The following is a 13,236-nucleotide window of genomic DNA, read 5'->3' on the forward strand; positions in this document are numbered from 1 at the left end:
TCGACAAATTCAATGCTAAACTCTCCGGGTGGAAAGCAAAGAATTTATCGCTGGCGGGTAGAGTAGTGTTAGCCAAAGTGGTCCTTATCGCTCTTCTGAATTACTACTTATCTATTTTTAAAGCCCCTGTTTCTGTCGTTAATTCGTTGGAAAAAATTAGAAAAAAAAATTTGTGTGGGGCAATAATGACGGGAGAGTAAAGATTAAAGGGATTTCTTGGGACAAAATGGTTGATCACAAATGCCATGGTGGTTTGGGGATAGGTGACATTCGAAGCTTAAATCTTGGCCTTCTAGCAAAATGGTGGTGGAAATTCAAATTGTGTAAGGAAGCTCTTAGGGTCCAGGTTATTAAAAGCATCCATGCCAACAAAAACGGTATACAATCTTTCCCTTTTAATAGAAGGTTTCTGGGCATTTGGAAAGATGTCGGCTTGGTAGAGAAGGAATTGTCTATTCTCAACATCTCTCTTCGTAATAACCTCAAGGGGGTAGTGGGAAGAGGTGATAATTTATACTTTTGGCATGATAATTGGTTGGGGGCGGGGACGCTTAAAGATGATTTTAAAGATTTGTTCAAGATTGCTACGAATAAAGAGGCAAAGGTGAGTGACCACTCAGAGTCGGGTGCAAGTGTGAAATGGGTTTGGAGTTGGATACGTGAGCCGAATAGGGGAGCTAAACTTCAACAACTTTTCATGATGGAACAAAGCCTCAAAATGCTACTATGAAATGTGGCAATGATTATTGGACTTGGAACAATGATGAAAATGAGACTTTGACAGTGGCTGGGATAAGGCTCAAAATATCCAAAGCAAAAAATACAAACAGTGAAAGATGGCCCTATTGGAATTCTTGGTTCCCACCTAGAATTAATATTTTCATTTGGAGAGCCTATCTCAACCGAATCGCTTCGAAATCAAACCTCGCAATGCGTGGAGTTTTTTTAAATGATTTGATGTGTGCGAGATGCGACCTTAGGGAGGAGACGGTAGAGCATATTTTATGGGATTGTTGGATTTCCAAGTCTATATGGTGGTCGGTATTGACTTGGTTAAAGATTCCGTTTCCAGATGAAGATCGGAGCATCCAACAATTGCTTCAAATGGCGAACAATATGCATTGATCGAAAGATTGGAAGAAGATCATTGGGGCAGTTCTAATGGTGGCGGCATGGGAGATTTGGAAAGTGAGAAACAAGAAGATGTTTAACAACAACCACATTCACTTCCACAAGACGGCACACATCATAAAAGAAAACTCTTACTTTTGGATTACGACTAGATCGAAATTTTGTAATATTGATTGGTCGAGATGGTGTGACTTTTATATTCGAGATCCAATTTTGTAATTATCGGGTTTCAGCTTCTTGCTGGTCCGGTTTCTATATTAATATATAAAAGTTCCGCCGTTAAAAAAAAGATTGGTTAGTTACATTTGTGCGATTAAAGTTGTGAGTAGGGTTTGTATTATCATTTTGTTCGGCCTGAGTTCTTAGTGTTGGACATAAATATGTAGTGTTTATTGAAGGCAATTGATGAATTTAGTGTTTTTATGTGTTTAACTCAATTAATTGTATGTTCAAAAGCACCTTGGTTAGGATTACTTAATGTACTAGGTTAGAACCCCGTATATTATACGGGTTGAATAAATGTAATTTTATATACCAAGTAATATATATATATATATATATATATATTTAAAAATCTCATTTATTACACGGGTTGAATAAATGTAATTTTATATATCAAATAATAAAACAATATATATTTAAAAATCTCTTTTATTACATGAGTTGAATAAATGTAATTTTATATATTAAATAATAATGTTGTATTTTTAAGAATCTCGTGTATTGTACGGGTTGAGTAAATTTAATTTTATATATTAAATAATGAAAAAGTTACATTTTTAAGAAACTCATGTGTGATATGGGTTAAGCACATGTAATTTTATATACCAAACAATAAAAAAGTTATATCTTTATAAACCCTATGTATTATATGGATTGAATAAAGCTAATTTTATATACTACATAATAAAAAGAGTTATATTTTTAAAAACCCAGTGTATTATACGAGTTGCATAAATGTAAGTTTGTATAGTAAAAAATAAAAATGTTATATCTTTAAAAAACCTCGTTTATCACATGGGTTGAATGAATCTAATAAAAATGTATATCTTTAAAAAAACTAATGGATATACTCGATATACGATGGATGGGGTGATTGCGGTGATGGTTCTTATAAATGTCACGTAAACATACTGATTGTCGTATTTGAGTTGAGAGTTTAACACGAAAATAAAAGTATAGAACCAATAAACATTGATTAATATTTTTGTTTACCCCTTATAAACATTTTTGAAATAGATTCTACCCTTAACTACTTTAGTTTAATAAAATAAATAAATCATTTACAATTATATTAATTTATATTTAGCGTACATCTTAATTTCAGGATAAATAATTTTGAAATCTGATAAATATTTTAAAATATTAGATTATCTCCTATACGAATTGTTTAAATTTATATTAAATTTAATTTTATAATTATCTTTTAATTGATATCTATACTATATAATAAAAGAAACCTGTTTTGGGACACTTGTCATTCTCTCATTTAATTGATTAAAATTATTAATAATACTAATAATAATAATATTTAATCTAATCCAATACAAATAATAATAATATTTAATCTAATCTAATACAAATTCTTATTATTAATTCAATAAGCTATTGTTAAATTAATCTTTAATAGAATCTTAAATCCTAGCTAAACAAGTTTCGAAATTCATAATAATATTAATATGTTAGACTAAATATATTATTGATATATATAACTAAAATTATTATCAATAATATTAATAATAGGTTTAGAATCAAATACAAAGATTTAAAAAATAAGAAGTCGTACAAAGGGTATCAAATAGACTCTGATTGACCCCATTCAACCGACATAGAGCCGTCTTATCGAACTCTACGACATTAATTAATATGTACGAGTTGATGGGTTACATTTATATTAACTCATTTATGTCAATATGGTATGTAAATGTCTCTGTTTTTTAATATAAATGTAACCCATCAACTCGTACATATTAATTAATGTCGTAGAGTTCGATAAGACGGCTCTATGTCGGTTGAATGGGGTCAATCAGAGTCTATTTGATACCCTTTGTACGACTTCTTATTTTTTAAATCTTTGTATTTGATTCTAAGGGTCAATCAGAGTCTATTTGATACCCTAAAACGCAATGCACCAAAAACACAAAGAAATGACTTATTTGTAAAACGCAATGGCCAGAAAACACACAGAAATGTCTTATTTGTAAAACGCAATGGCCAGAAAACACATAAAAATGTGTTTTACCTAAAACGCAATGCACCAAAAACACAAAGAAATGTCTTATATGTAAAACGCAATGGCCAGAAAACACTTAAAAATGACTCATTCTAAAACGCAATGGACTGAAAACACCTAAAAAATGTGTCACTGTGAACTGTCTGAATTGTCTACGAATTACTGTCTTCGAAATGAGCCAATTTATGGAAAATTAATTTTTCTGATGCGTTTTTAGTACAGCAATTTAATCGAAAAAAAAAAATTTTTAGCTCAACCCCAGCCAGGGGCTCTGCCCCTTGGACCCCGCCAGGGGCTGCCGCCCCTGGGACCCCGCTACCGGGGGCTGCCGCCCCCGGACCCCCGCAAAGATTGTAAAACGCAATGACTAAATCAAAAACCCAGATCATGAAAATGAAATTAAAGAATTTCTTACATGGATCGAAGCCGATTTCTTCATCAATTGACAAATTTTGAATGATAGAAACACTTATCAACGCTCGAATCGAACGAATCGAGTGATTATCTCCAAAATCACCGGAAAAAACGAGATTTTTTTATGAAATTAAACTGGGTTTTCTTCAAAAAAAGCTAAAGAACACGTTGATCGGGTTCTGAATCATTGATTGGTGATGAAAATCGCACTATAATGTAGTGATTATTGAGATAGAAAGTGAAGAAATAGTTGAAGATGGTGGGTTTTGAAAATGGTGGGTTTTTGAATTTACTGGGTTTTGAAAAAGGAAGAAGAAGGAGTTGGATTGACTAAAATACCCTTTCTCTTTATTTTAAAATTTGCCACATGTCATAATCCTATGGCTTCCTATCCTTCCTAGCGAAAATTAACTTCCTATTTGATCTTTTCCCTTGATTCTAAACCTATTATGGGTCAAGTTATTCTACAAAGGCTCCTAATTGTAAGAAGTGTAAGAAAGATTTATAGAGTGACAAGTGTCCAATAACCTAAAATTAAACCCACTACATCACCACCCAAAACCTAAACACCCACCCTAATCCAAATAGATAATTGATCGAAATCACTTTGTATAGTTTATTTTTATTAGTTTCATTCATTACAGGTTATACATACAATTGTGGGTTCTTCATTATCGATCATTACATGTTTCGAGCAAGGTTATGTTAACATAACCTTCTATTATGGCTAGGTAAATCAGGTTACTTATTGTGCTATTGAACTCGAACCCAAATGTGATATGTTTCTTATGTTATACTTTTGTGTGTCGTTTGTTTATCTTTTTTAATTTAATTGGAATTTAGGTTAACCATATGCTCATTGTGGATATGTACCTTGCTTACTCTATCTATCTAGATTAATTAGGTTTTTAAATGACTTGAAGGGCGGTTATCAAGCACTATTTGCAAAATTAGCCTAAACTAGAATTATGACCCGCCGCAATTGCGGCGGAGATTCTTTAGTTATAACTAAGTCGATTTAGGACCCACACGTTATGTTGAACCTGTGAAACGGGAAAAACAACAGACGATGTAAAAACGTTCACTCACACACGCACGTTGCGTGGTGTTAACTCACAAAGTTTAGAACGAAACGTAAAACTGGTACACCACGCACGCACATTGCGATGTGTTAACCCACAAAATTTAGAACGAAGCATAAAGCGAAAAATTTGCGAAAAATGAAAACTATAAAAGACTAAAGTTGAAAGTAAAAAAAAAAATTGTGAGGATAGATAGTAAAAGATAAAAAGTTTTGGGTTAAAAGTAAAGAAAACAAATAGTTTTGGGTTAAAAGTAATTTAGAAAATACCTTTGGGTGAAAAGTGAAAATATCAAATTTTTTTTGAAAAACACCCAAAGCATTGGGTACAAGACATAGATGCACAAAAAGGTTGCTAATTTATAGTTTTTTTAATATTTAAATTTGGATTATGATGGGTAATTATTTTAGCATATTAGATCATTCTGGGCTCCGTGTAACTAGCGACTGATTATTGATATGGGCTGGATGCATGGGATGAAAAAAAGTCATGATCAGAATGGGCTGTAATAAGGAAAGCATTGGTCACAAGGGTTAAAGATATTTTACAAATGCTAAAATAAACGAGAAGAGTGAGAAACAACTATAGAGTTAAATGTGTCTAAAGAGGGATCAAGTGGGAAGAATAGTTTAGTCCAAGAGGAAAAAAATATACACATGCTTCTCACATGCCATAAAAACATACATACGCAAATCACATGCTATTTCTCCACCCATTTTTTAAATGCCCGTAACTTTAATATACATCATTCGTTTTTTTTTTTAAAATCTATACTATATAATAAAAGAAACCTGATTTGGGACACATGTCATTCAATGAGGGCATCAATAATTTATAGATAAATTTTAAATTAAAAAGATTTAAATATTATATTAGAATTCTATTTTGATTGAATCTAAAGTCTAAAATTTGTTTTAAATCTAATCTATAATTTATGGATTTAATTTTGATTTGAAATTATTAAACAAAAACTCATAAAATTAGTAACCATTTAATCAATTTCATAAGTTTTAGTTTTCCTTCTAGAATCAAATTAAATTTTTGTTAAAATTAAAGTTTTGTCAAGAATATAAAAAATCATTATTTAATATTTAATATATTACATCAAATATTTAGAATTAAACTCCACTTCATTCTAAATACTAGGTATGTTTTTTTACTATGCATATGCTATCCATATTATCTATATCACATAGAAAACATGTTCTTAGACGAAAACCCACTTACGTAAAAAATAATGGACATAACTTAAAATACAGTGGGTATCAAACTAAAAACCCAATAGACAGTAAACTAAAAACACAATTGATAGCAAACAAAAAACACAATAGACAATAGATAATAGACTAAAATAACATGGACATCAGAACAATAACACAATTGACAACAAACTAAATCACAATGGATAGCAAACTAAATATAATGAACAAAATCTAGAACACAATGTATAGAAAACTCACTCTGTTGATAAACACAATAATCAGAACCAATAACACATATATGAAAAAACCCAATATAACACCATCTTCATTGTGTTATAGATTCCTGATAATAAAAACACAATAGCCAAAACCCAAAATAACATTGTGATATACGTTCTGATAATAACACAATGTATAGAAATCCATGTAAAAAACGTAATGACCAAAACCCAGTTAAAAAACACAATGACTGAACATTTAACACAATGTATAGAAAAACCCGTGAAAACGTAACCTTTTATATTGTTTTTATATAACAATATCATATTCATATTAAAGATAAAAACACGCTTGTTATTATGGTGTTTTTTTTTTTATTAAAACGTCGTATGAAAATGTTATGGACGTTTTAAAATGATAGGTGATTTGACGTGTTTCTTGCATGTGGATAGAGAAAATCAATAAATGTAGGATATTCTCTTTATGCCCTTCCACTTATTTTTTCCACCAAAACTAATCTCAACCCTCCAAATTTAAGATTAACAGACTAAAATCCTTCCTACTCTTCTTAAAAAAAAATCATACCTTCTATTTGATCATTTACCGTCTAAAAACGTAAATGAACTTTCATATATTTGCTATTGCTTGATTAGGTTTGTTAGTTGTAAAATCTAATTATGTTCTATTAATGAGATCTTTATGCATTTGTGGTGTTTTAAAGAACAAAGGTTTTTGGTAAGAGAATTTAAGGCAATTAGATGTATTATCGACTAGAAGCATTTCCAAAACGAGAAAGGGGCCCAATAAAGCTTGCATAATTATTAACTAATACAAGTTAGCATTTCATCTTTTAAGTTAATTAGAACACAATCTAACTACGTTTATAACATGAAAGCTATATATTATTATACATTGAAGATGATTTCTTGTTTTTATATTATTGTAAGATAATAACAATAGCCACAATAGCATAATACATTGATAACTAGTGTTCTATATAATGCCATGATGGTATGAAAACTTGAACTTTGTAACCACATAGGCCCAATAACTAAAGGCTGAGCCCACATTGTGAACTTTATCATAAAACAAAGATGCTTCCTCAGGTCCTCATCTGCTCATCTTCTAACAAGTGTTACTCTCTCCTTTTTCTCTCAAAATAATACATCACTTATTAGTTATTATCAATAAGTTTTCAACAAAGTTTGGTAAAGGGGCAATATTTTGAAAAATGATTCCTTACCCAACTAATAAAGAAAGCATAACTTCTCTCTTCTTTTGTCTTTTTCTTTTTTTTTTCTCTTCATCAAAGACATCATTGTTTTAAGTTTTTCACAACTTTTTTTTTTGTTGAGACATCTTCTTTACACTTTGGTCCTTTTCCTTTTCACCATTAATGAAATTTATGTTGATTTGAATCATTGAATGCCTTGTTGGTAGCTTTGATGGTACTATGCATTCGGTTGTTGCAATATTTACATTACGTTAATGTTGGTACGATGTTTTGATGTAAATCCATACCGAAATTGATTTGAACAGTGCAGTATAATGTTATACCCATAGTTTGCGCAAAATTCATATGGATTTTCATGTACGAACATCACATGTCTTACATTTATGTGAATATGGTCATGTGTGAATGATAAGAAAATTTAAACACCTTTTCCGTGACACATTTTCTTCGCTTGCATCAAATGTATGTTACGCTTTGCTTTCGCTTGCATATTTTCTTAAAAACATAATAGTGCTTAACCCGCTCTAAACTACTATATTAGTGAAAAGATAAAGTTTCATTTAAAGTCATTCAAAGTATGTATGAATACATGGATCATGAATGGACTCAATTTATGTCTTAATACATGGATCATGTTAGGCAAAGATTTATATAAAGACGACAAAATATTTCTTTTTCACGTGGTTTATAATACAAAAGATATAATAGGTATAATAAAGCACGTTAATTTAGTTGTATACAAGTAAAAAGGAAAGGTGGAGAACTTAAAAGACAAAAGTGACGACTTCGAGAGCCAACACATGCCCACTTTGACCATAATATTACATAAAGAAGTATTTAAATATTGATCTTAACATCATATTCTCCGCGTAAGTCTACCTTTTTGTTCTTTTGTTTATTTTCAATGTTTACATTCGTTATCGAATGGTGTTACAATTACTTTTATGCATCATATCATATAAAATTTATATGATGTTGGTGGGATTTACTGGCACTAGCCTCTCTATTCTTACAAGGTAGAGGTAAGGCTGTCTACATTTTACTCTCCTCAGACTTTACCTTAGTTTTGCTATTGGTGGGATTTACTGGCAGCAGCCTCTATATTCTTACAAGATAGAGGTAAAGTTGTCTACATCTTACCCTCCTCAGACTCTACCTTAGCTTTGCTATTGGTGGGATTTACTGGCAGCTTTTCTGCGAGATAGAGGCAAGGTTGTCTGAACCTTACACTCCTTAGACTCTACCTTAGCTTTGCTATTGGTAAGATTTACTGAGTATGAGGATGATCATATAAAATTTATATACTATAATGTTATGTTATTTATTATTTACATAAAATAAAACATACACTTTCTAATACAAAAACATTAGTTTTGTGTTGTTAGTATATTCCGGCATGTGTAACTTTAATTTTTATTCATAAATAAATTTTCTTTGTTTTGAGTTCAACAAGGGCCGAAATAATAAGAGGTTGAAACATTTTTTTTAATCAAATCACATATTTTGTTGTACTAGTTAGTACTTCCACTATGACGTTTTAATTTCTTTTTATTGTGGCACTATGAAATCCCGATCACAAGAGATAGCCTTGAAAATGTTGATCACGTATAGTATACTTTTGATTTTGTACGATACAATTAAGAAGTTCTTAGCTATTTCTTGGGCCTATAATAAGAAAGGTTTATCAAGACTCATAAATTACCCTTGATTTTTTTCAATCTCTCTAGCTCATAATTCTTAGTCTTCGTCTTAGAAACTACGCTAATGTTATTATCTGTAAAGAATACGCTAAATGTTAACTAAATCATGTATATTTTGTTGAAAAAGGTAATTATAAATATATCACAAAAAAATACTATATATGGGTATGAGATGACATGTCATTGGGGTAATGCAAAAACCTAATTAACCTAGGTAGCTATGGCAAGTCAAGTATCGTAACGAGGAGCATGGGATCAGTATCATACGTTTCGTGTGATTATTTACTCTAGTACTTAATTTAAAACTGATCTTTTGGTTTTGACTGATTAACTAAAACAAATGAAAGCGAAGATTAATTAAGTTCAAACAAGAATAAAAGACTGATCACAAACAGGTTTCAGGTATGTGAAACGGATTGAATAACCTAGTTTGCATAAATTGGAAATCGCATAGACATGATTCGTTCTACTTAGGGGTGTTCATGAGCCGATCCGATCCAGGGTATGCTCATGCTCGGATTGACTTACAACCGATCCGATCGGATCGAATTTGCAAAACCGAGCACAAAAGTGATGCTCATGCTCGGATTGAATTTGAATCGAGCGGATCGTTTTCGCTCGGTTTTTCTCAAATCCTAACTAAAATTGAACGGAGCGTTTTCGCTTGGTTTCGCTCGATTGAATTATAAGAATGCGTTCAACAAAAAATCCTAACTTAATTAAAACATGTCCAACACCTTACTAACAAAAGCAATACATAACTAAAATCATGATTCTAAAAAATGTTCTTAACAGTACCAAGAACACAAAATAAAGTGCGAAATACAAATTTTCATTTAGCTCAAAAGCCATAAACTTCTTCTTTAAGCTAGTATATTTTTTGGCTTTTATTATTTAAAGTCTATAATATATATATATTAATTTAATATAAAAATAATTCGAGTGAAACCGAGAGATCGACGAGCGAGCGGACCTTTGCTCATGCTTGGATTGAATTTGACTCGAACCGATCCGAGCGGCTCATTTACAAACTGAGCGGGAATCGAACGAGCATTTTTCGAGCGATCCTTGATCGTCGAGCAGTTTGGACAGCCCTAGTTATACTACTTGCTTTCAATAAAAAATTAAAACCTAGGTTGACTGCGATGACTTACGATTAGAAAACCAAATGGTTGACAAAGTTGAATTCCTTACTAATTAATTACCATTTCAAAGATTAAAACTTGATTGATTTCAATGGCTCACAGTAAAACAATTCAATGGCACAAAGAACTTAATCCAAAGTGTTGATGATTGAAATCCAAGTAACCGGTGAAACTAAATCAAATTTTATAAATCCAAATTGTATAATCAATCCCATGTAAACATAAAGATTCAATTAACCTAATAATAATTAGAACGAAATCTAAATCCATAAGTAAGTATAAACAAGTTGAACACAATTACCAACATTAACCCTACACTTAGGGTTAATCATGAGTGATTTAACCTTGCGTGTGTGATGATTGATCATGATCCTTCATGTTTTCGGGATTGATTTCGGGTTTAGAAAGATGAATTGAAGGCTTGAAGCTTTTGAATCACCCAAAATCGCCCTTAGTCATCCTTCAGCCCCTAGGGTCCGCTCCTCCGAAACCCTAGCCTAAAATCCTGTTTACAAAGCTAAAAACGTGAAATTCCGAGTTTTCTGGGTCCCCGCCGTTTCAAAACACCAAGCTTTTGAGACGCTAAGTATGAAACTGAAACGCCAACTTGAAACGCTTGGGAATTTGGAAGCCCAACCCTGGCGCTTGAAACACCGGGTTTCAATTTTCTTCGCAATCCTCCCATTTGATCAGATTTGTGATTACGCTCATCGTGCTTTCATCCAAATGCCTCAAAAACGCATTCTTAACGCGTCTATACATGCAATTCACCAACACTCACAAAGTAAGCGTGTTCCACATAAAATTCATATAAAACACACTTTTAAAACACATTAAACACCATAAAATATCCCACTGATCAATCTGGATTGATGTCTAATATTTATAGACTAATAAACAAGTCTAGGTTGAGTCAATATTGACATTATAAATTTATTAATAATCTAGGTTGGTTCGGAAACTGAAGTCAATGAGTTGGTTGAGCTTTGTATGATGTTGCAAGTTAAGTTGAATCAAAACAGTGATAAATGGTACTGGCTCGGATCCAAAGACGGGGAACATGATGAATTTTCTGTTAAGTCGGTGAGAAGTTTACTCGACAAAAGCAGGATCATTGTGGATACTTATGTTCCTGAACGATGCAAGTGGATTCCTAAAAAATGCAATTTTTTTTCATTTGGAGAGCAGATATGAATACGATTGCCACGGTTGATGCTTTAAACAAACGTAACATCGATGTTGGGAGTCCGATTTGCAGGTTATGTGGAGATGGAGAAGAGAATGTAGAGCATCTGTTCACGTCTTGTTTTTTTGCTTCTATGTTATGGACGTGGATTGGTAATTGGTGTAAGTGTCGGCCTATGGTGGTGTTCACCTTTAGGGATCTCATTGAATTTCATAATCATGTGGGTTTGCATGGAAAGAAGAAAGAGGTTTTAAAAGGCCTTATTAGAATTGGGTGTTGGTCGATTTGGAGATTGAGAAAAGAAGCGAGGTTCAAGAACAAAGAGGTTAAACTTGAGTACATTATTGGTGAAGTCAAGAAGTTGGGTTTTTTGTGGTACAAGACTAGGAATAAAAATAAAGATACGTCATGGGGTGATTGGTGTAAGTTTGTAAATTTGTAATTTTGTAATGTTGTTTTCGGTTGCCTCGGTTTGAGGCAGCTTGTGTGTTTAATGAAATTCACTTTTTTTTTTTTAAAAAGAGCTCTATTAAGTATTAATTATACAAGCCAAACTAAATAACCTTTACGCGTTTACAATCTTATTTGAGTACACAAATCCCTGTAAGTCGAGATCTCTTTTGAAATTATATTATTTTTTTAGTGTTACTTTAGATTTTTTTTTTTTTTTTTTGAATAGCAAACGCAAACATTTCATTAATCAAAAAACTGACCCCCAGCCAGAAGTTGGGAAGATCAAACAAGTACAACACAAAGACAAAATAAATTTACATAGTTATATTAAAATCCCACCAATCTTGTTTCGTAAACCTACTAAATTTGGACTTCATCTTCAACCTTTGGTACGAATTTTCTTTTATATCCTCCACCATTGTTTGTACTGGTCCATGTTTACCTTTAAAGATCTTATCATTTCTTGCTCTCCATAATGACCACATTGTCTGTATTGTAATAGCATGAATCATTTTCTTAATTTTCCCATTTCTATGAATCTCATTCATCTCCTTTAGCACATCTTTCACGTTCCCATCCGAGTTGACCGTTGGTATTTTGACCCAATTTGTTATCATCTCCCAGGTTCTAATTGCATAATTACACCTCACAAGTATGTGGTCCGTTGTTTCTTCCGCTGCACCACAGATTTTACAAGTAGCATCCGGTATGTTAACTCCTCTATATCTTAACGCAACCGCTGTTGGTATTTTATCTTGAGTTGCTCGCCAAACGAACATGATGCTTTTGCTCGTGGCCCAACTGTTCCAGTCGAATTCGTCGGCTGTTGTGTTGAGATCCAAAGTTGAACTCAGCGACTTACGAACATCTTTTACCGTAAAATCCTTTTGCTCTGAATCTTTCCAGTACCATACATCGCTATTACCTGTAAGTTGTGTGTCTTGCAAAAGCCCAATCAGATTTTCCATCTCCTGCTTCTCAATGTCGCTACTCGGAGTCCTAACCCACGACCAATCCCAGATGCCTCCTCCGTTTATTTGCCGATAACAGTCTTTTACCAGATTTTTCTTCCTGCCCGCAAGCTGAAACAAAGCTGGGAACTGAGATTTTAACGGACCGATGCCTATCCACGAATCCGTCCAAAACAAAGTTTTATCCCCCATGCCTACCTTGCTTATTAGTTTGTTGCTGACTTCGATGTTACTCTTCCGAAATTCCTTGTCTATACTCCCAATAT

At 32.4% G+C, this 13,236-nt stretch overlaps 1 protein-coding gene across 1 annotated transcript; it reads left to right on the forward strand.

Annotated features, from left to right (window-relative positions):
* Positions 1–226: 226 nt before the first annotated feature.
* Positions 227–11,988, forward strand: LOC110880635. Its single transcript, XM_035978130.1, has 3 exons — positions 227–604; positions 11,309–11,505; positions 11,619–11,988. The coding sequence occupies exons 1-3, from the start codon at positions 227–229 to the stop codon at positions 11,986–11,988; spliced, it is 945 nt and encodes a 314-aa protein (XP_035834023.1).
* Positions 11,989–13,236: the final 1,248 nt, after the last annotated feature.

This window comes from Helianthus annuus, chromosome 10, assembly GCF_002127325.2.
Source record: "Helianthus annuus cultivar XRQ/B chromosome 10, HanXRQr2.0-SUNRISE, whole genome shotgun sequence".
Classification (NCBI taxonomy): Eukaryota; Viridiplantae; Streptophyta; class Magnoliopsida; order Asterales; family Asteraceae; genus Helianthus; species Helianthus annuus.

Coding starts and splice junctions, on each gene's coding strand:
- LOC110880635 (XM_035978130.1), top strand. CDS start 227: ATGGTTGATCACAAATGCCATGGTGGTTTGGGGATAGGTGACATTCGA. Junction 605..11,308: donor CTACGAATAAAGAGGCAAAG/GTGAGTGACCAC, acceptor TTAATAATCTAG/GTTGGTTCGGAAACTGAAGT. Junction 11,506..11,618: donor TATGTTCCTGAACGATGCAA/GTGGATTCCTAA, acceptor TCCGATTTGCAG/GTTATGTGGAGATGGAGAAG.